General features: G+C 37.2%; 1 protein-coding gene across 1 annotated transcript in view; it reads right to left on the minus strand.

The window, feature by feature from the left end:
* SVEP1 (sushi, von Willebrand factor type A, EGF and pentraxin domain containing 1) overlaps positions 1–24,748 on the minus strand; it is a 183,779-nt gene that overhangs the window by 97,918 nt on the left and 61,113 nt on the right. Inside the window, exons 4-8 of the mRNA XM_036856266.1 lie at positions 19,968–20,126; positions 18,959–19,138; positions 10,392–10,571; positions 4,336–4,533; positions 1,408–1,526 (exon numbers count right to left, since the gene is read on the minus strand). Of these exons, the coding sequence (XP_036712161.1) occupies positions 1,408–1,526; positions 4,336–4,533; positions 10,392–10,571; positions 18,959–19,138; positions 19,968–20,126 (836 nt within the window). The remainder of the gene's footprint in view (positions 1–1,407; positions 1,527–4,335; positions 4,534–10,391; positions 10,572–18,958; positions 19,139–19,967; positions 20,127–24,748) is intronic.

Raw genomic sequence — 24,748 nt, forward strand, 5'->3', positions numbered from 1 at the left:
CCTAGAGCCCATGCTCCACAACAAGAGAAGCCACCATAAGGAGAAGCCTGCCCACAACGGAGAGTAGCCCCCACTCTCCACAACTAGAGAAAGCCCGCGCACAGCAACGAAGACCCAATGCAGCCAAAAATAAATAATTTTAAAAATAAATTTATTTTAAAAAATTGAGAAATATTTTGGAGGTCAAATCCATTGGTTTTTTCCATTGTATTTTTAAAAAATACTTCAACACACAGGTGCTACATTTAGTCTAAATTCTCATGGATCCTGAAGTATGTCCCTGCACTCTTCTTAGTATTTGATGACAATGACCAGGATGATGACGATAATGATGGTAATGCATGTTTTCATGGGCCTCTTAATAGAATGTGGAAACTACATACGAGGGAGCACTCAATGCACACATCAGCTACAGTACAGTAAGTACTATAATTTACATTTACACTTTTAAAATCAGATTTAAAAGTTACCTTGTCTTTGGTTACCTAAAGATAAATACCATATGATCTCGCTAATAAGTGGCAGGAAAAAAAAAAGGATCACAGATACAGAGAACAGTTGGGTGGTTGCCAGAAGAGGGGTATGGGGGTGCTCAAAATGGGTGAAGGTGGACAAAATGTACAAACTTCCACTTATAAAATAAATAAGTCCTGGAGATGTAATATACAGAGTGATGACTATATTTAATAATACACTTTAAAAAAGTTATCTTGATTTTTTAAAGTATATTGTGTTTATTCAACACAATTATCAGAACATATTGTGTGTGTTTGTGTGTGTGTCCTTGAATGGCACATGTCCTTGAATGACACAACTTACATACATATTTACATGCAGGTGTAAAAACTATATACTATTTAAGGGCATCTTCATGTATGTGAACAGTAAAAGTATAGATTTAAGAGGGTGTTAAATTCCTAATTCCTTTCCTAGCATCTGATGGATAATTATCTCAAGCTACTGTATATACAATACTAAAATACTGTGTTCTGAATAACGCTGGTTTTAAAAAAGCTGAGTAAGAAACACTGACGTTATCTTCTTCAGATTGGCCAACAGGCAATCATTTCAGGATCATATTTTAAAACATATGCTTAAAAATAGGAACTAAGATTGAGTCCCCATCTTTCTTTTTCTTAAAAGATCTTCAGAGCCTAGGAAGGGGCAAAGAATTCTCAGCCAACGAATCCGCAGAATGAAGGGTTTCCGTTTTTAGATTTTCATCTGAAATTTCTAATGAAAAATTCAAGGTTGATCATTCTTCTATCGGATGGGGCATTAACATTTAGGAGTACAGCTAGAGAGAGCACTATCATTAGAGTATTAGTAAGTTTTCAACAGCACACATATTTGCAGTGCATTTAGAATCCATCTGACAAAGGATGCAAATATTTGCTCAAACCTTACCTTTTCCCCAGAGTTGTCTTTAGCTGTTGGGATTTGCCAAGTGATATTAGCAGAGTCTTGCTGTTCCTGAGTCTCAGCCTCTATGTCCGCAGGACAGGTGATTTGAGGAGCTTCCACGTCTGATTCAGAAAATAAACAAATCAGTTAACATATCAATGTGTAATTCTAAGTCGTCTAAGAGAGAGGTAAAAAGATATTAATACTCTGTGACTTGCTTTTTACATCCCAATTCCTGACTGATATGGAATTTACAACTGCCTTCAGGATAATGTATCTCAGGATGACTTTCGAAGCCCTTCCTGAACTGGTACCTGCTCCCCTCTTTGCCTCCTCTCTGACAAATCCCCTACCAGAACTCAGTCTCCACATCGAATACCCTCAGTCCCACGAGAGCACCATGGTTCTTCTTATACCTGGGTCTTTGTCCATGTTCTTTTATTTGCCTGAATCAATGCTCTCTTCCCCCTTTACCCAGGTAACCCCTACTTGTCCTTTAATTCTCAGCTTAGACACAAGCTCCTCAGGAAGCTTCTCTGACCCCACTGGTCCATTTTAGGTGCTCACTCCAGAAGTTCCCATGGCCCTCTGTCCTTCCCAACCATAACTCGTTTTGCCATTTTGAAATTACATTTTCTCCCCCCAAAGAATTTAAGTTCTTTGAAAGCCAGGATATCTCTTGTCCCATTGTATTATATAGTTCCTGGCATATAACAGGAGTTTGATAAATATTTTTGGAATGAAATAAAGAGACAGAAAAAATGAATGTTGACTGTGGCAGGAAGGAAGTGCACTGGAAAACAATGCTGTCAAGTGGAATTAATTAGTGTGCTAAAATGTACTGGCAAAACAAACAACAGATTAAAGCCAATGATATTTTTTGCAGTGTGAAACTCTGCAGTACAGATACTGAATTAGATGTGGTAACATTCCACATAGCCACATCAGTCACTGTAGAGCTAAGTTCTTATTACATGGTATAATAAATCCTCTTACGTTACGTTAAATTAGGTCTTCCGTAACTTGCAGCTGAATATATCCGAATTGATCTAAAAAGATCACCTTCTTGTTTCTTTAAAATTTTATTCAATTTATATTTTCCTTTTCTCAGAGGGGCTAATACTTAGACGATTTTTCCCCACGAAGATGCATTAGCATATTAACTCTTAAAATCTAAAGCAGTAGTTTATTTTTCCTTTACACTTGAATATTAGCTTGAATGGATTTGGAATTTAAAGTTTATATCTATTTTCCCTCTGTATTCTTAGAACATTGCTACATTTCCTTCTGGCATTTAGAGTTATAAATGAGAAGTGTAGTGTGAGTCTGATCCTTATTTCCTTTGTGAAATTTCTCTTTTCTCTCTGGAAACTTCAGATTTTCTCCTTAACTTTGGACCTTGGAAATTTCACCGGGAGTAGTGAAAGTATGCCTGCCCAACATTCAGAGGCTATTTTTTTTTAATTAATTTATTTATTTTTGACTGAGTTGGGTCTTTGTTGCTGCGCGTGGGCTTTCTCTAGTTGTGGCAAGCGGGGGCTACTCTTTGTTGCGGTGCACGGACCTTTCATTGCGGTGGCCTCTCCTCTTGCGGAGCACAGGCTCTAGGCACGCAGGCTTCAGTATTGAAGTACGCGGGCTTCAGTAGTTGTGGCACGCGGGCTCAGTAGTTGTGGAGCGCAGGCTCTAGAGCACAGGCTCAGTAGTTGTGGCGCACTGGCCTAGCTGCTCCGCGGCATGTGGGATCCTCCTGGACCAGGGCTTGAACCCGTGTCCCCTGCATTAGCAAGCGGACTCCCAACCCCTGAGCCACCAGGGAAGCCCCTATTTTTTTTTTTGACTCACATTACTCACTGTTTTCTTGAACATGGATCAATAAACTCTATTTCTCTGGTAATGGTACTTTATTTTTTATTGAAGTATAGTTGATTTACAATGTTGCGTTAGTTTCAGGTGTACAGCAAAGTGATTCAGTTATACATACATACATATATATACACATATATATGTATATATATTTTTCCATTAAAGGTTATTACAAGATATTGAATATAGTTCCCTAAGCTACTCGGTAGGACCTTGTTGTTGGGGAGAAGGGACAGGTTAAGAGCTTGGGGTTAACAGATATATACTACTTTATATAAAATAGACAAACAAGGTCTGAGGCTACTTTGATCAAAAAATTCAACCCTTTCTGAAGCTCAGGGAAACTTTCTTCTACTGGTAGGAAATTCTTCTCCTCCATCCCTTATACTCTCTCTGCTTCTGGAACTCTTTACTGGGGTTTCTCGATTTATCACGGGTATCTCTTAACTTCCATCTTTTGGGCTTGATCCATTGGGATATTCAAGTTCCTTGTTTATCAGTTCTCCATTCTGAAGGAATTCTCAGTTTGCTTCGTCAAATCACTAATATTGTTTTCAACAACATCCACTCCACTTTTTGGCCCTTCCCTTAGAGATATTTATATTTTTACTTCTAAGAACTCTTTCTTGCTCTCAATAGCTCCTTTTCATAGCAGTCGGCTCTTGTTGCTAGGAAGATGGCAATGTTCTCTTGTGAATGTACTGAGATACAGGTTTCAAAGGGCTGATGACTTGCTTTTTTAAAAAAAATTAATTTAATCTCACCTGCTTTATAGGAGCCAGAAATTCCCCAAAGATCTTCAACTCCCAGTGGAAAACTTAACCTGACTTCCAGCTCTAATATCATCCTTAGTTTTCTATTTCTTCTATTATTGCCTGGTATATTGAAAATGGATTTTGTGAGCCCATGATTTTGTAACAGACATCTTCATAGCATTTTTTAGGGTTACATCTATCCTTTTACCGTAGATTTGCAGCAAAAGTTGCAAAGAGGGACAGTCCCACACTGCACCAATGTGTCATTATATAGAATTTGGTTTTTAACCCGACCATTGCATGGACCTACCTTCACAAGCAGCTGTCTGAACTTTGGCACTCCATTTTCCGGAGGTGGTACACCTCACTTCTTCTCTGCCTCCTGATAAAATGAATCCTTGGTGGCAACTTAGCTGACAAATCGTCCCAGGTTTGGCTGGATGCTTGCCACAGTTGGGGGGTGACACGATGACACCTTTGGGCTTCTGAAAGGTGGAGCAGTGGCGCTCTATTGTAGGAGAGCAAGAAAATGTTATTTGCGTTCCCACAAATTGCAAATGTCACAGATTCGCTTTACTAGAGAAAAATACAATTGGTCTGCTGTGGGACTGACATAAGTCACTAAATGAGGTCTGTATGTGACACTAAACAAATGCTGTATTGTAAATAATGCTCAACCATATCTCTTTAGTTACCTCATGTTATTTTGCCGGTGCAGCAAAATCTTGAAAGATTTCTAACTAGTACTTAAATCAATGCCGACTGTGACTTTTATCATTTGCTTAGAGCACCGTCATTCAGTTTGCAGAATATTACATTATGGCTACAAAGTATAAAATAGTGAATTAGATTCTATCTTTCATAGAATAAGTGATAATTCAGCAATCAGTCTCCATTTTATGAATTTTTTTGTGCCATCTTTAAGCAAGTACATAATGAGAATAGTTTTTATACTCTCTCTAGAATCACTGTGTCATAATTAGGGCCTTGACTCTTAATGATGTTATTTTCAGCACAGATGAAGAACAGCAGATGAATTAGGTAGAATTAGGTAGACTGGAGATAGAATGGAAAATCAGACTAGGACTTAATGCAGGGTGTGTGTCTGTGTGTGTGTCACACACACACACAGGACCCCATATACACATTTGTTTGTTGTTGTAGTAGTGATTCTACTGGGAGCACTGCTGGTGTCTTTAGTCTGTATATCCCATGTGATATGCCAGGCATTATTCTAAGTGCTTTACAAGGATAGACTCATTTAAACATATGCAGTAAGGGCTGTTGTTATTATTCCCACTTACAAACAAGAGTGCTGGAACATAATACTAGCTCTCATAGTTAACTTTCCTGAGGCTACCCGATTGGTAAGTAGCAGAACCTGTGTGCTCCTAAAATATTCCACAACCATGCCTCCTCCCTGAAATGACTGCTTTCAAACCTCTCCGTCAGCAAAAGCAAATTTTCCTGAGAAATTGGTATGTTTCTTTATTTTTGCACAGTATGTACCACGTGGTTGCCCAGACTTCCTATTTTGCTTTGACCAAGAGGAAAATCAGAGCCAAATTTGTGGTTCAAATATAACAACTATATGGGACTCTAAATAGTTTATTTAGGTATGGTTGTTTATAAATTAAGAAAATTATTATTTTAGCTGTCATAACTGTTGAAGATTTTATTCCCTGTTAATATTCTCTTTCTTATTATTTATGACCTTTTGAATGAATGTCTTTAGTTTTTATATAGTCTAATCTAATCTTTTCTAATCTAACGGAAAATCTTTTCCCATTGCTTTTATGCCTAATACATTCTAAGATGGGTTAATATTCACTTACATATATTAACTATACTCTCTTCTAGCTTTTAATGGTTTTATTTTTAATTTATATTTTTAAAACTATGAAGAATTTATGTCAGTGTCTGGTGTGTATTAAAGACATATGAAAATTTCATTTTGTTTTTCCCAAGGAGCTAGCCAATTTTCCTATATTATCAGTTGAATAAATTTTATCTTCTCAACTGAGCTATGATGCTTCCCTAATAATACGTGAAACTCGGAAGTTTTGGAATCTATCCAGTCCCATTGATCTGATGGCAATTCTTGCGTACTCTTCATTTTTGCAGTTTTAGTATATATTTTAAAACCCAGTAGAGCTACTTTCTTTTACTACTCTTTATTACTCTTCCCTTTCAATCTTATTTCAGTGAGTTTTGCCTACACATTCTTCCAGATGAATCCTGGAGTCAATCCCCAACTCCAAAAAGGGGGCAAAAAAGAAAAACCCTTTTGGGCTATTGGATGATATTGCATTTTACGTATACATATATTTGGAGAGAACTTACATTTTGATAAAATTTTATAAAAACATTAAGGTGTTCTTTTGGCCTTTCAGTAATATTTTGTAGTTTGTGTAACACAGGTTCCACACATTTCTGTTTAAGGTTATTCTTATATATTTTATATTTTCTATAGATCTTTTGAATGTGATTTTTCTCTGTATATTCTGTTTATCATTTATATAGAAGAGTTGTTTATTTGATATTCTTATGACTTTAATGAACTCTCAGTCTTTTAGTAGGTTCATTCTTTTTTGGAGGTAGACACGTAGTTTACAAATGATGATTCTGAATCCTCTTAAGCTCTAACCTTATGATTTATTACAAGAGCTAAAGCTTAGAGAACAATGCTAAATAATACGGATGATTCTGGAATCCTTTTGTTTTTCCAGATTTAGTTAAGACTGTCTACATTGTTTCCATAAGTGGATGCAGATTTAAGATGGACTTTTTTATTATGTCAGTAATCAATATGAGTTTCTTAGAGTTCTATTAAAAATGTGTTTTAAATGATAATAAAACATTTTTATCTTATACTGAGCAACCATATGAATTTTTCCTATTTTTTATAATGAAGTAATTTATTATGTTGATAGAGTACCTAATTTTAAACCCTCCTTACATTCCTAGGATAAACCTCTACTCGTTTTGGCAGACCATTCTTCTGAATGTGGGTTGCTAGTATATTTGCTGTCGTAGTTTTCTATCTTTTTTTTTTTTCTTGGTAAAAGTTGTCAGGTTGGCAATAGAATAATAGTTTGATAGTATGAACTGATTAACTTTCCACTAATTGGGCCAAATTACATGGTATGAGAATTACTGCTTTTTAAAAGTTTGAAAGAGTTTCACTGATCCCTCAGTCTTTTGGGGAGGAGTAATTAAACTCTGATAACATTTCCATTTCTTTGTAAATTACCCACAGGTAACTATATACTTGCTTTTCTACTTTTTTCCTTGATTCATTTAATAATTTTCATTTTCTTAGAAAATCATGCATAATAAATGTATTGTATGGTGTCTTATTATTCTTTTAAAAACCTCAGACCTCTGGGACTTCCCTGGTGGCACAGTGGTTAAGAATCCGCCTGCCAATGCAGGGGGCGCGGGTTCGAGCCCTGGTCCAGGAAGACCCCACATGCTGTGGAGCAGCTAAGCCCGTGCGCCACAATTACTGAGCCTGCGTTCTAGAGCCCGTGAGCCACAACTACTGAGCCCACGTGCCACAGCTACTGAAACCCACGTGCCTAGAGCTCGTGCTCCGCAACAAGAGAAGCCACAGCAATGAGAAGCCCGCGCACAGCAATGAAGAGTAGCCCCCTCTCACCACAACTAGAGAAAGCCCGTGCGCAGCAACGAAGACCCAGCGCAGCCAAAAATAATAAATATATTTAAAAAAAATAAAATAAAAACCTCAGACCTCATATATTCCTTTGTGATAGTTTCCTGGAAAAATTCTAGTTTTGCATTTTTCTTTCTTCTTTTTAAAATTTATTTTATTACTTTATTCAAAGATTTTCCTCTTATCCACTCTACTGCATTCCATCTCCTTTTATAATTCATCTTCCTTTATTATTATTATGTACTTCTTTCAACTTCTCTTACAATCATTATTTTCCTAGCTTTTGAATTTAATGTTTAGTTATTTTCATTCTTCCTGTTTAATAATGAAAATATTTATATCTGTGAAATTTTATCAGTGTATAATTTAACCCATATCTCATAACTTTGGTTCTAGAATTTTCTCAATTTCATTGTTTACTTTTTAATTGTATTTTTTAAAACGTCTCCTTTGTTCATTTAATTCATTTCCTTTATCTCTCTTTGTATTGGAGTCTTCACATTTTTGTGTTTTGGTCTAGTTTCATATGTCAGAAAATGTTAAGGACATTGACTTTTTTTTTATGTGTTTCAAATAACTTTTTCTTGTTTGCATTTTAATAATGCAGAGAATTCATTTGAAGTACAGAAATTTACATCTTTATGTATTCAAATCTATTGTCCTTTTTATTTTTATGAAGTTCTTCTCCATTAAAATCCGTATTTTCTCCATATTATTTCTTACATTTCACTCCTTAATTTGCCTCATTTAATTAATTAGTTAAATTAACTTAGTGATTTTTAAAAATGAGGTGAGTCAAAACTGACTAATTTTTAGATAAGCTTCTTTCCCCCATTGATATCTAAAATTTCCCTTATTGAATATTATATTCTTCTACAAAAAATAATGTTTGTTTCTGAGCCATGTTTGCTTCCATTGTTCTGTGCATCCTTGTACCATTAATGTACCATTTTAATCACTGTGGGTTCATAATCTGTCTTATGATGGTGAGAATAAGTTCTCCCTCAGTGTACCTCATGTTCAAAATTTTCCTGTTTTGCAACTATTCTTCAATACGCTTTCCATTCATGTCTATCAATTTTTTAAGTGGAAAATTTCATAGTAATTATGGTTATTGTCAGAATTTGAGGGCTACAGTGAGTTGCTCCCCAATAAATTGTAAATAAGGATATAATTTCCTTTTGATGGTTATACTTCAAATCTACCAAGATTGACATATATTTTAAATCATTACAGAGATGTGCACAATAATTTTAAAGAGAATTCTTAAAGTTTGAAGAATTTTAAAATTTTAAGTTAAACTTAATTAAATTTAAATTCTTTAAAGAATAACTCCAGAGTAACCTTATTAAATGTATTACATTTTTAATAAAAGACTGGGTCCCTCACAAGAAAAGCTGCTCATCCATGGAGCCAGTGAAATAGATGATTCTCAGGAGTAACCATTAATATCTAGATACAAATTCTAACCTTGGGAGACAACGTTCCAACTAAAGGGATTTATTGAGATTTAATGTTCCACTGCCAAAGCAGCCTTTTTATGGTGGATAGATCCATCATCTTCATTTAATTCTGTGAACTATCTGGAGAAGCTAACTCCCTTTGTTTTGGTTTTATGCCAACTAAGTCTGTTTGTGGTTTGGGAATCCTTGTAGCTTCTGCCTCCAGGGAAATATAATGTCTGTCAGGCCTATGTCTTTCAGTAGTCATGACAAGTATCTCATTGTTAATATACTTTACTTGTTATTTTTATTATTAAATTATTATTTAAATATTTAATACTCCCCTATAAGTTTTCTGAGCCTGCACCATGAGAGTCAACTCTAGAACTGTTATTGAACCCCTCAGTAAAGCCCAATATCCTTTCTGGTGACACCCTCCCTTATTATCAGCCCTGGATCCAATACTAGATTATACTAGAATAAACCTGTACATCAATTTATAAAGAAGAGAGATAGTTATAGTACCTAGTTTTCCCATCTAGGATCCTGGAATACCTCAATTTATTCCCTACATATAGTTCTTCTTCCTATTTTGGAAGTTGGTTATTTAATGACATACCTGTTAGCACTCCCAGGTATACTGTATCTGACGCATAGTAAGGGTTCACTAATGGTAGTTATTATCAGTTCATCATCATCATTATTACCATTGTTAATGTTTCAACAGTGTATAAGATGCAGCAAACTGGAAGAGCTACTGAGTTTATTCATTCTGGACCCAATTTCAGGCATGAGATGTCACAACTCTTAGTGAAGGACAAGGCAGAAAATCTTCTGATGAAAGAGAATCTTACGGCCCATCTTAACATTCGCTGGTTCATAATTTTGTCCTTTCATCAACAAGGTAAAGGTAAATTGTGTTTTAAAAATTGAGGGAATTGCACAGCATTTGCTGTTAAAAAAATCCATCCAAATTTGCCCCAATTAAAACAAAAATCATTACCATTGGAAGCTGTAAACTTTAGGGATTCGGAAAACTGGATTGTGGTGAGAAGTCTTTTTACCAGTGGAGGGGAATAAAACCACATATTTGTTCATGTATCTACAGCGCCATATACCTATACATATGGAGGTGTATTTATATCCATAATGAGCTGGTTTTTAGTTCTAGGTCTTCACAGAAAACAGGAGAAACCAGAGAGCAAGAGAAATGACCCATCGAAGGCACCATGCCTTCTAAGAACTTACCCACACACCGGGGTTCTAGCCCATCCCACTGGGCGTTTACTTGGCAGGTAAGCCTAGCACTTCCTTCTAGTCTGTACCCTTCATCACAGGTGACCAAACACACTGTCCTATAGGACAGTTCCCCGGTAGAACAGCTGAGGCGGCCATGTTTGGGTTGGCGGAGACGAGGGCATGTTCTCACTATGTGAAATGAAAACAATTAGATCATATTCTACTCAATGAGGACAAAGATAATAATTATAAATTTAATAAGGCCTACACATTACAAACAGTGAATAACACACCATTATACTTGGAGTTAGAATGGGATAATTAAAAGCCTATGTTTCATCAAATGCATGGCCTAAACCACATCGCTGTGTTCCACCTCTGCCTATAGGTGCAAAACTTAAGCTGTTTAAGGAGTCTGGCCCTAAATGGACAATGATGGCTGGAGATTGGGAATGGTTTACAAAGGGAGGTCCCTGCAGCCCTCAGCTGGGCCTTTGCTGTGATTCTCCAGGCTACGTTCTAACAAAAGGAAGGGGTCTTTTCCAGGACGGAGATCAGGTTCAATTCAGTTTTCAGACCTCATGGGCATATCCTGGGCTTTTTAATGATCCCAGACTCTTGACAGCTGCTCAGCCTCTGCAATCTTGAACTCCAGCATTCCACTCTAGCCACAATTCTGGTCCTTTTAGCTTTTTCACCCCTTTCTTCCCAGACGCTTCCTGCAAATCCTAGCTCATGATGGTAATATTGACTTATGCATTATCATTGTTTTGTTTGTTTTTGCTGCTGTGGCAGAGACTGCTAGTTGCCCACCCAATAACCACTCTTCCCAGTTTTATTCAGCATAGTAACATGCACAGCTAGAAGATAACAATTCTCCACCTCCATCACAACAAATGAGAGCCAGTGACATATATGCTAAGGTTGTATGGGACTTCCGGAAAAGCTTTTGAGTGGGGACTGTCTCAGTTGAGAGAGTACTTTTTTGCCTTCCCCTCTTCCTCCTTCTTTGTCCTGAAATACAGACATGAAGGATAGGGCCCCAGCATATTACAGGGTAAGTCTCATGCACTAAGATGGTAGAGCAAAAAAATAAAAGAAGCCTGGGTCTCTGATGACAATGAGCTATCACAGCAGCTTTGGATTACCTACTTCTGTCCTTTCAGGTGAGAGAAAAACAAACCCTTAATTGGCTTATGACCTAGTTATTTGGGTCACTGATACCAGTAGGTATATGCAAACCCTAATTCCCTCTGCCCAGCATCCATTCATTTTCCCTTTGTTAATTTTCCAAGGAAAGCTCTTTCGCCTCTTTCAGCTCATGGGATCTGTGTGTGCTCCAACCTTGCTCAGGGGTAGAGCGTGTGAGCCCGGATCACATTCCCCTGGTCTGAGAAGTGACCAGGTTACAACTGGTGATATACTTCCTTTCTCTATTGACTTTGAAACCACCATGAAAAAGGAGCTAGAAGAGTATTTACTAAGCTCTGGAGACTGGAAAGGGCCCTGTGCCTCAGTCAGCCTCAGCACCACCAGCAGCAGAAGTGCCATGGGTTGTCCAGAGAACTGAGAATCTACAAGAAGGTACTCGGACTGCTCCTGCAGGCTCCCAAATGACATCTGTGCTCTGAGTTCTGGCAAGAGTCTACCACCGCCTAGCCTACCCAAATCCCATAAAGTGCCTTACCGTCCAGCTCAGTCAATTCCATCAGGCCCTATATTCTCGTTCATGACAATCGCTTCATCTACCAGGGTCATCCCCACACAGTTCTGATCCAAATCTAACTCACAAACTCATGCACCTGCCCTCTGGAATACATGATCGGTCCTCAATAAATCCCGTCCTATCCTAAACTTCTCTTATGAACTTTTCCTTACTTTCTCATCCTCGTAAAAAATCTTATTGTCTCTTATAGACAGGACCTGCTCTTATTGCCTTCCCAGATCATTCTCTTTCTTCTTCCTAAACACCTCCAGCTCCCTGGAGGGAGGAAAAACGTCCCTTCCCCCTCCCCCACCCCGCTCCCCAGTTGCCTGCTGACCTTTTGGCCACTTCTCATTCTTTAATGATTTTATATTTCTCTCTCTCTCTCTCTTTCTCTCTCTGGCACGCACGCACACACACACCCACACACACACACACACACACAAGCTGGTGATTTCATGATCTATGTAGATGGTCATTCCAATACCCTAGAGTCATATTCCTCACCTCTTCTTCACCAATAACCACATCCTTCACCTTATTTCAGCCTCCCCTCCACTGCCTTATCCTCTAGACCTTGCCAGCACCAATCCAAGCACCCTCCTCTAACAACGACCTCCTATCTTCCTAGATTATTCCCTCAAGAGCTTCAACTCCATCAAATTCTATACCCTACTGGAGCCTCCAATCTATTATGTGTTCTTCTTTAGGTAAAATTATCTCTAAAGAGTTTATGCTCTTTCTACACTTCTTTTTCTCCAGTTCTAGCTTAGACCCACTCCAATCAGGATTTCAAATCAGGAGAAGGAGGAAGGACAGTAAAGGAGGAAAGAAAGGGGGAGAATAAGGAGAGGGGAGAAGAAAGGGAAGAGAAGGGGAGGAGAAAAGCAGGAGATAGAGAGGAAGAGGAGGGGAGGGGGAGACATGGAAGAGGATGGGGAAAGGAGAGTGCAGGGAAGGGAAGGGAAGGGAGAGGTGGGGGGGCTGCACAGACCCATGGCCGTGCACCCTTTCAGTCAGATGGCACGTACATCCTGGTCATAAACAGAGACACGGAGAGCACAAGAGAGTGGATTCTTGTTGAATATGCCAACAGATGGGCGCAGATACTCAATTTAATAGTTTACAGATATAATCCAATAAGCATCAGGCATTGTACAAAAAGCAAAAACAACCCCTGCCAAAGAACAAATCTCACTTTTCTCTCAGATAACACTCCTGCAACACTAAAGGCCACAAGACAACAGAGCAATCTCTAAATATTTTTGAACAAAATCATTTGGGACTCAAGAACTTTGTTGAGACTCTGGGTAAGATGTCTTTTGCCTTCTTTTATGCATTTGCCGATTTTTCATATGAAGCATGCAGTTACTTATGATGAAAGCTTAACTTTAAAATAATAGGAAAGGAAGTTGGGGTAAAATATTCAGTGCATATTCAACTGAAGTCGCGGTTTCACAGAATCTACTCTGAAGGAACCCATTCAAATTATATTAGTTGGCAGAACATAAATATTGGGTGCATGAAATATTCATTTAGGATTGATTACTCCTTAGAGAAAACTCAAGAATTAGATTAGAAGTTAAACCATAAGCCCTCGCCTTTCAATCACTGGGATAGTTTGGACCAAAGTCAACTATTAATGACAAATGAGTAGAATTATTTTGCCTTCCATGTTTTGATTTTTATTGAGTGTGTCCACCATGTAAGTAGAATCTTTACTGAGTGTATCCATCAAGGGTGTAGAAATATTTTGCCTCCCATATTTTGACTTTTCTTGAGGGCACTCATCAGGCGTAGCACAATGCCAAGAGCCAGGTAGGATTAAAAGTGAATGAGACAAATTACTATGATCAAGATATAGAAAATCTAGAAAACCATATTAAACAACCGCTTTTGATCCAATAAACTGCTGAAATGACTCCAGCTTTCCAACTTCAGACGAAATGAACTTGCAGCATCTCTCAAGGGAACTGATAGTAAATTAGAGCTGGTGTTTCATACACATGTAAATTACATTGCTTCTCAAGTGTTGGTTTTAATAAACTTTCATTGCTCCTCAGGGAAAACAAAGCATATGTAATAATTCCTATTTAGTTCTTAAACATTTTATACTCCTTTTCAACCAAGAATGACCATTTTTATCATTTTTGATAGGAACATGCTTATTTATGAGTTTCAACTTCAAAAATATTTTTATTTCAATAAGCTGAAAAATTCTGCAATAAACTTTTGACTGACATTCATGTTAAAGCAATCCTTAAATATTTATTTAGTCTTTTTAGAAAACAGCAATTTAGTCTTTCAAGAGAATGGTCTACTAGGTAGCAGACAATGTGAGAACTTGATCTGGTTCTCAATGGGAAGACTCAGATTTTTTTCTCAGATTTACACTTCCTGTCATTCTCCCAATTTTGACAGCTTCTATACTGAAAATAAAATAAATCTGATGTTAAATGTAGGGTTCTCACTGTTGCCTGAACGTTTTTCTCAGGAAAAATACTATCACAAAATTTACTTTACTTTCATGTTGTGGTTTAGCCGGTTATCATTGAGAAACCACAAAGGAATCTGTACTAGTTTAGAAAGGAATGTGTAATTCAGATAAAATTCAGAGTGTAAGTGTTTTAATGAAGAATGTAGAGGAGGAATAAGAATCAAGCCTATTAGTTATTATTTAACACTACAAAACATTTAGGATGTAACATGGAATTTGTAAAAGGTTTTATATTTTACACTGGTCTTTCATTTCTGCCTCACTTTTAGAAAGATTTTCAAGAAAAAAATAAACTTATCCTCTGTCTTTATAATTAGACTTAAATTAGATCTGTAAAATGCTACTTTCTCCATACTACCCCTCCTGAAACAGAAATGAATTCCCACATAACGGCCATATTTCACCGAATCCCAGACGCCCCAATTGTAAGGCACAACATTATTTTATAAGCTGCTAATAAGGAAACAATAATGTCTGTGAAAGGATTTAACGCCACGGTTGTTGAGGTACATCTCAGTTTTAGGATGTTAAGATGTGGGGAAAAAGTGTTTTTGAATTAAGGAATTATGGTATATGTTTCATAGAACAATACCTCAAGTACAGGCAGACCTCAGAGATATTGCAGGCTCGGTTCCAGACCACCAAATACAGTGACTATTGCAGTAAAGCAAGTCCCACGATTTTTTTGGTTTCCCAGTGCATATAAAAGTTATGTTTACACTATACTGTAGTCTATTAAGTGTGCAAATTAGAATTATTCTAAAAACCAATATACATCCATTACTTAAAAATAGTTTATTGCTGAAAAATGCTAACCATCATCTGACAACGTGGGGTTGCTATCAATACAAACCTTCAATTTGTAAAAACTGCAACGTCAGCAAAGCAAAATAAAGCAAAGCTCAGTAAAACGAAGTATGCCTGTAACCAAAACCATTCATGAGGAGCCAGAGGAAGAGCCTGACTTAGTACCTTCATTCAGGACAACTTTGTTCACTGGTAAGTTAGGGAGTAGTTTTTTGGATGTGAAATTCAAGGGAGCTTAGAAAAGTTCACATCCTGGAGCATCGCTCTTATTTTGATTAAAGTTATTTTACTTATACGGGGACATCAATGCAAATTGCATAAAAAACAACAAGCCTGCTTTTTAAAAATGGGACTGCATAATGGGAAGTGACACAAGCAGACTGTCAGTGTATCTATTTGTCAATGTACTTATCCATATCATTTACCAGAAGTATAACCAAGGATTAGCTGGGGTGGGGGAAGATACATTCTGTGCTCATAATGAGCTCACAGACTAGCAGAGGTGATTGACAAGTTAATTAATTAAAGTAAGTACAGTGGTTTGTATTGTAACAAGCTGGTTAAGCTGGGAAACACTGTCAGAATCCCCTTATTGTGGGCCAGTTTAGGGTTGATCAAAAGAAGAACCTGCACTTGATTTTGGAAGGCGGAAGAGAGGCAGTGATCACTGCAGGCAGAATCAGTGATGGACAAATGCAGACATGCACAGTAGGTTCCAGCTTGTCTTTGGTCACCTCCACTCCACATCCCAATTGCTGACCCTGTTTGACCCAAAGTGGCCCCAAGCTCACTGTTGGGTTCTTGGCTGTAGAGTGTCAGGGCATGGTTACACAGAGATAAAGCTTCTCTTAGACTTCCCAACACACTTCTCCCTTGTGGTTCCACTTCAGCAGCTGGGTGGGCTTGCATTCTCAGACTGAACTGGTAGTAACTCCTCCGATGCTCCAATTCCTCTCCTGGACCTTCCACTTCCCAGCTCCTTCCAAAATCATGTAAAGTCTGATTCTTAAAATAAGTTCCTTATCCCATAGCATAGATGGTGTATTTCCTGGGCTTCCCTGACTGACCCTGACACACAAAGCACAAGGGCTAGAATGAGGGCAGGACAGGTTTGTGGATGCACATACAGAGGTTAAGGGGTCATCCCATCCCAGCTGAGAAGGTCAGCGACAGGCAGGGCTTATACACAGGGACCAAAGGAATGACTGGACAATCATGGCTGTTGAAAACTTGCAAATGGATGGCTTCCTGAGAGGGCATGGCCATTTCTTAAGGCTTTAGTGTAGGATTCGAGGCTCAGGATGGAGACTGTAGAGGGTTAAAGAGGCAGGGGCCAGACCTTATCCTAAAGGGGTTGTCTGCCTGATTTTCTCACTCTTCTTTGGAAGGTCAGTAAGTGGAAAGTTAAAATGTCATGTTTTCTACCTTCCGCCATGAGGTATTTGGAAGAAGGGGTAGAGGTTTTACAAAGAACTTAATAACTATGTAACTTTACAGGAATATTTCTAAGAGGTTCCCATGATCAACCTTTTCAGTAATAGGCTTTTTCCCATTTGAGACTGTATGACTAAGAATGTCTTTGCTTTGCTTTCCCACATAAACAATAGCTTGCCGGAGTTTAGAAACCTAGGGTCTAATTCTTTTCTTTCAGAATTCAGGAAACATACTCTTATCTTCTAATATTTAGAACGGCTAATAACGGGCTCAAGGCAAGTCTGATTCCCTTTCCTTTATAGGTAATATTATTTCTAACTGTGAAACAGGCCCCATTTTCTAATTTTTCCAGGGCTTTCAGAAGTTTCAATAAGATTATTTCCAGACATGGATCTGTTTTCAATAATTTGTTTTCTGGCACTCAGTAAGTGATTTTAAGTTGACTATCAAAGATTTCAGTCATGTGTATTTTCCAGATTTCAGCTTGCGGTTATATTCTTTGATCTTCTATTAGTGCCTCTCCTCCACTCCATTCTCTCTCTGGATTCTTAATCTGTGAAGAGTCTATTTCCTGTGACTATTCTCGTGTCATTTTATTCTTTCATCTTTTTTCTAATCTTTCAAATGTTGCTCTACTTTCAGAAGGATTTCTAGCGTTGATTTTCTAACTTATTAATCTGGCTTTTGACTATGTCTGTTCATTGTGTCAGCAACCTTTTTCTTCTCCTTAAGATATCTTTCTCCTCTCAGATTTCTCCCATTTCTCGGAATCCTAATCTTATTTTACCAATGTAATTGCCTTTGCATCTCAGTGATTCCATTTTTCTCCCCTCTTCTTTCAGGTCTCCTTTGTTCAATTTGCTGATTCCTTCTCTTTTTGTAAGTAGAGATAAGGGTCTGGACTGGGACCTGATTTAAGCAAATTCATATTCATAGATGAGTTCAGTATTGGTAGCCGATGAATACAAACAGTGAATGTCTCCTGGGGTTCACAAATGGCCTTGAAGTTGTGAGTAGGTTGGCTTCCCTTATGGGTGTGGGAGCCAAGAGAAGACTAGAAGACAGAACTTCTTACCCTACTCCAGTGAGCTGGGTGATACAGGGTCTTGGAGCAGTCAAAGCCTCAGCAAAATGTATTGCCAAAGGACGCCTAGGGGATGTGTTGGGGGTAACGTTGCCAGATTTAGCATAAAAACAAACAAATGAGGATATCTAGTTAAATCTGAATTTCAGAAAAGCAACAAATAATTTTTTGTTTAAGAAGGTCTCTAATCTTGTATGGGACTTACTTATATTGTACTAAAAAGTTATTTGTTGTTTATCTAAAATTTGAATCTAAACGGGTGTCCTGTATTTCATCTGGCAACCCGAGGTGAGGGGGGGAATACTGTATTCAGAAGCTTCATGGGCAGGGATTCTCAAGTCCTTTGGCTTGTTCCCCTCTCTTCTTAGAGAGCCTTCTCTTTCAACCCAATTTGTGAAACCCTAGGAAGTTGGCCATGCAGTGGTCGTAAGAAGTAGGAAAGTAGGTCTTGGAGACGGCAAGAATGGAAGTGAATTAAGGTACTCTCAGTTTTGCTTGTTGTTTCTCTGTATCTGATGTGGGAGCCTCAGGTTCTACCTATGGTACTGCCCCCTTTTCTGTTGGCCTGATGAGGCTCTTTGGGATCTCACTTTAGCAAACTCCCACTTTCTATTGGCATGCTGTCTACTCAAAGTGAAGGCTGGGGATGTATACATTGGCTAACTACTCTTGTCACAGGATACTGGTGTGGTCCTTCGAGTCCTACAATCAAAGTAGACATCAAAGCCGCACACTGACCATCCCCAAACTCTCCCTGGACCCTGTCTTGGCTGCCTGAAATCTGAGGTTTAAGGTAACCTGTCCATTTCTTTCCCAGGCAGGCCTTTCCTTTGCTTGTTCATAAAAGAAACACAAAGGGCATAGTTTATGATGATGTGGTCAACTGAACTTAGCAGTTCTGACTTCAAACCTCCTATAATTTTTTCTCTTTATGTGGTCTATGGTCTATGAAATCAAAAGAAACAAAGAATCTACTAGTCCATTAGAGTTTAAGTTGAGGATGTCGAGCAAGACAATCAATAAACAATGTGAAATGGCAGTCTGCATACCTCTGCAGGAGCTCTCAGAACCGGACCACGAACCATCGGGCAGACACAGGAAGATGCTGCTTCCCACGAGGTCGAACCCTGGGTGACATCGGACCCCACAGGCTGCATTGAAGTGGCTGTTGCAAGTGTTCTGGATAAAGTAGCCATTTTCAGGAGGCTTCAGGGCAGGGCAGCGGACAACTAACATTTACAGGGATAAGAATAAAAAGCAAAATGAGTCTCTGTCCATAAAGCATCCTCCCCCCGCTTTTTCTTTTCTGGTCAAGAGGACATTGTATACACAGAGCTAAATTATCAACAGCATTCCCATTTACTGCATATGAATTCCTAAGTGCACATTTGGAAGAAGAACACTTCTGGCTCACGCTTATTAGGTATTTGCTTCCAGTTAAGTTTAAAAACAGACTAAATATTATGGTTTAAGCTTAGAAATTTTAAAATCTTGATATCTATGTGGATACGAAATTTTCTAGTTCTTGACTTTCATATGTCATTAGCTATTTTCCTTCTCAGTTAGAGTGGAATAAAATAAAGAACAAATAAGTCCAGCAAAGCACGTTTGCCACAAATCCCAAGAGCCACAGCTTTGGCTAATTAAATATTTTTAAATTTTGATATGAATAATATCAAAGTACTTTACTTATAAAAATATTTTCTTTAAATGGACTTAAACATCACCAGAGCCCAAACTAGCTCATTTGTTATTCAAATTCGCTGTTAAATTTGTGACTTCTCTCTCTTAGATTCATTTTAGATCTTTTCCGATACTAAATCTGTTTTCATAGTCACATTACTTGTGGAGTCTCAGATATCCTTTCTCTGGAGCAAGATATGGATATGTTCAGTGATAAGGAATGCTAGATAATAAAAACAAAGAATTCCCCCCAAATAAGATTAGAGGAAGGAATATTAAAGACCATGCCCAATTAATTGGATGAAAACACCGGCATTACTTCCCTAAAAGAGATCAGCTTTTATATTTCCTATCTGCCAGTGGTGGGATCCTTACCTTTGCAGGTCTGGCCAGATGCCCGGTACCCCTCCTTGCAGACACAGTCTTCAGGGGAAGTACTTCCAGGTGGAGAAGTATGATTTTCATCAGGACATGGAAGGCAAGTGCTGATTCCTCCTGGTGAACCTTCTGGTTTGTATGTCCCGGATGGGCAAGCTGTGGGTAAGCCAGGGAAGCCCATTTTATGTGGGGTACATCAATGGACAGTTAACAACATTTAGGAAACTGATTAGGGGGGAAAATCCCAAACAATAGCTTTTCATAGAAATAATCGTATAATTCAAGCAAGGAGAGAAACCAAGATTTTTTTAAAAGAGTGATATAGTTGGCTATTTGCAGGTAATGAAGTGGCCTCTTTGATGTCCCACAGTTAGTTACAATCACAACACATCATGGCATGATATGGCTGGGCTTATTTATGGGAAAATTCAAAACAGCAATGTACGTAAAGGGACTAAAAGGAATCAATGATACTCAATGCGTAAAAAAATCTTGCTAAAGACAGTATAATCCATATTCCATCAACCCCCCCAACCTGTGCAGCTGCACCTCCCCCACTGTGTCCCCCAACACTCACTCGCAGCAGAATAGAATAACTGTAGATATGCAAAAAGCACTGGGCCCCTTGTTTTGGTTCAAAGCACTGGACAAAGGGTGAGGAGAAAGTAAAGGGCTTGAGGGAAATGATCCTACTGACGGGAAATAAGCCTTTTGAAGAAAAAAGAGTCACAGACCCTGCTTTTCCCAGGCTCAAGAAAAAAGAAAAAAAAAAAAAAAAAAAAAAAAGATGAAAAGCAGGACCTGATTGACCTTGCTTCTTATCTTCCCTCTGCACTGACAATGCGGCTTTGAATCTGTATTTACTCTCCCTGGAGTTACACATCTGTAAAGTAACTCACAATTAAGAATTCAATAACAGAGAAATTGTGGAATAAAGAGACTTGCAATGCTTAATAAAGCCAAATAAATGTAGTGTAGTCAAGTATGCATTAGATTATTTAAAAAAATAGTAGCAACCAAGGAATGTGCACTTATGTGGTGATATTTGATATAAATTATCTCCTTTAATCCTCACAGTATTAATAAGTAGTATTAATAATTACTAATATTTTTATTAATAGGTACATTATTTTTATTAGTATTGTGTCCATTTTAAAGAGAGAATGGAGGCTTAGAGTAATTTGATGATTTGACTAAAGTTACTCAGTTAACAGGTGATAGCGCTAGGAGATTTTTTTAGCATTTAACATTGGTTTATTACATTTTTATGCTGAAATTCAAAATCACATTTATCTTGTTTGCAATTAGTAAGTCAAATATTTTTAAATGGTAGTACACTCCTTTCTTCTTCCTATTGTCATTTGTTTAAGGCCTGTTTCTAGGTAGACAAGCTCTGGCTTGTTTATCTTTTTTAAAGACTTTTTTTTAGGTTTACAACAAAATTGAGATGAAGATTAGAGCTGGAATTTTAAAGCAGATATTTACATAGCATTCACTATGTCCCAGGGACTGTTCTACATATTTTATAAATATTATCTGTTTATCCATTTAAGAACCTATGAGGTAACAAATATTATTAATCTCATTTTACAGATGAGAAAACTAAGGCACTAAGAGGTTAACTAACTTGCCAAAGTTACACAGTAAGTGACAAAGCTGGGGTTTGAACCAAGAGAATTGGGATCCAGAGGCCATGTTCTTTACCACTACAGGTTCTATGTCTCAAACCCAGGTCTCCTGGATGCAAAAGTCCTTGTTTTAACACTAAAATATGCTAAAAACAGAAGAAATCATTATTGAGAGAGAAGACTCGTAATATAATGTAATTTTTAGAAAAAAAGCATGCTTCTAACATTCTTGATTATATTTAAAAACAGAAGAGAACATTTTCCCATGTATATAGTAGAAAATTCCAGAATTGATAAAGCTGTAGCTATTTAAGAATGAGAGAAACATTTGTAGGAAAGTTATAATGATGTGTGACTTATGAAAAATACTTCAGCAGAAAAAAAGGGAACATTACTTCAAAGCATCATAGCATTAAATATTGAATTATTATTGAATTTTTCATATTTCTGAATATTCCTTTTTTATAAAAAGTTCAGTAAATATTGGCACAGATCTTCAAGAAGATGCAAGACAACACTGTATCCTTTGAACAGAAGGCAGCAGCTATAGGAGAAAATGATTAAGATAAACACACAAATGGAAAAGAAAACATAAACTGTAACAGCAAGATTAAAGCTGTTGTTGGAGGCAGTAAAAAGAAGCCAGAAAATTCCAGAACAACACAAGTAAAAGCTGTGATATTAATGCAAGAAAATATTCCTTACTTGAAGTTTCAGGGCAATAAAAACTCATCAAGTTCCCAGCAAAATTAAGAAAAAGTGATTAACACCCAAAACAAAGGAAAAGTATGACAAGTGTCTAGGAAAGAAAAACAGAATAAATGGGAAAATCAAATTGACATTTCATTTCTCCTGTGCAGAAACAAATGCCATGAAAAAAGAATGAAATAAGATACACAGCTATGTGGAAAAAATATTATGAACCCAAAACTCTATATCTGGGCAAGCTACTGGTAAATATGAGGGAAGAGAAAGACATTTGAGAATGTGCATGACTTCTGGAAATCAAGATGTATTTCACTGATTGAAAAGAAATCAACATAAAGAACTCAAGTATGAGGGAAAAAACTGGTATTCAATAAATTGCTTGAGATTAAGAAAGTAGTGGAACATACCATATATTGTTAAGTATCTTGCTAAAATAATTGTAAAAATTATTAAATAGCAAATAAAGCCCCTCCTTAAAAAGAAAGACATATGATCTAAGGGAAAAATATAATAATCTTTACATATTATAAAGAAAAAACGTTTAAAGTCTGAGGGAAACGGGATGGTTGGGAAGAGGAAAAGATAAAGCTCTCATTTCCTTTCATACATATCAATATGAAAAAACTGAAAGAAAAACATAGGTTCAAATTTGTACACAAAAATTTCACATAACTATGAATAGAAAAAGAATGCATAACCTCCAAATCAGTGGAAGAGAAAAAAACCCAAATAACAAAGGTAGAAAAACATAGCTACTAAACAACCAATGGATCACTGAAGAAATCCAAGAGGAAATCAAAAAATACCTAGAGACAAATGAAAACAAAATCACAATGATCCAAAAACCCATGGGATGCAGCAAAAGCAGTTCAAAGAGGCAAGTCCATAGCAATACAATCTTACCTCAGGAAACAAGAAAAATCACAAATAAACAACCTAACCTTACACCTAAAGCAACTAGAGAAAGAAGAACAAACAAAACCCAAAGTTAGCAGAGGGGAAGAAATTATAAAGATCAGAGCAGAAATAAATGGATTAGAGAGCAAGAAAACAGTAGATATGATCAATGAAACTAAAAGCTGGTTCTTTGAAAAGATAAACAAAATGGATAAACCTTTAGCAAGACTCATCAAGAAAAAAAAAAGGAGAGGGCTCAAATCAATAAAATTAGGAATGAAAAAGGAGAAGTTACAATGGACAACACAGAAATACAAAGGATCACAAGAGACTACTACAAGCAACTGTATGCCAATAAAATGGACAACTTAGAAGAAATGGACAAATTCTTAGAAATGTACAACCTCCCAAGACTGAACCAGGAAGCAACAGAAAATATGAACAGACCAACCACAAGTACTGAAATTGAAACCGTGATTAAAAAACTCCCAACAAGCAAAAGTCTAGGACCAGATGGCTTCACAGGTGAATTCTATCAAACATTTAGAGAAGAGTTAACACCTATCCTTCTGAAACTATTCCAAAAAACTGCAGAGGAAGGAACACTCCTGAACTCATTCTATGAGGCCACCATCACCCTGATACCAAAACTAGATAAAGATACCACAAAAAAAGAAAATTATAGGCCAATATCACTGATGAATATAGACGCCAATATCCTCAACGAAATACCAGCAATCCAAATCCAACAATACATTAAAAGGATCATACACCATGAGTGAGTGGGATTTATCCCAGGGATGCAAGGATTTTTCGATATCCGCAAATCAAACAATGTGCTATACCACATCAACAAATTGAAAAATAAAAACCATATGATCATCTCAACAGATGCAGAAAAAGCTTTTGACAAAATTCAACACCCATTTATGATAAAAACTCTCCAGAAAATGGGCACAGAGGGAACATACCTCAACATAATAAAGGCCATATATGACAAACCTACAGCTAACATCATACTCAGTGGTGAAAAGCTGAAAGCATTTCCTCTAAGATCAGGAACAAGACAAGGATGTCCACTCTCACCACTTTTATTCAACATAGTTTTGGAAGTCCTAGCCATGGCAATCAGAGAAGAAAAAGAAATAAAAGGAATCCAAATTGGAAAAGAAGACATAAAACTGTCACTGTTTGCAGATGACATGATACTATACATAGAAAATCCTAAAAATGCTACCAGAAAATTACTAGAGCTCATCAATGAATTTGGTAAAGTTGCAGGATACAAAATTAATATACAGAAATCTGTTGCATTTCTATACACTAACAACAGAAGATCAGAAAGAGAAATTTTTTTAAAAATCCTATTTACCATTGCATCAAAAACAATAAAATAACTAGGATAAACCTACCTAAGGAGATAAAAGACTTGTACTCTGAAAACTATACGATGCTGATGAAAGAAACTGAAGACGACACAAACAGATGGAAACATATACCATGTTCTTGGACTGGAAGAATCAATATTGTTAAAATGACTGTACT

The sequence above is a fragment of the Balaenoptera musculus genome, chromosome 6 (genome assembly GCF_009873245.2).
Source record: "Balaenoptera musculus isolate JJ_BM4_2016_0621 chromosome 6, mBalMus1.pri.v3, whole genome shotgun sequence".
NCBI classification, from domain to species: domain Eukaryota; kingdom Metazoa; phylum Chordata; class Mammalia; order Artiodactyla; family Balaenopteridae; genus Balaenoptera; species Balaenoptera musculus.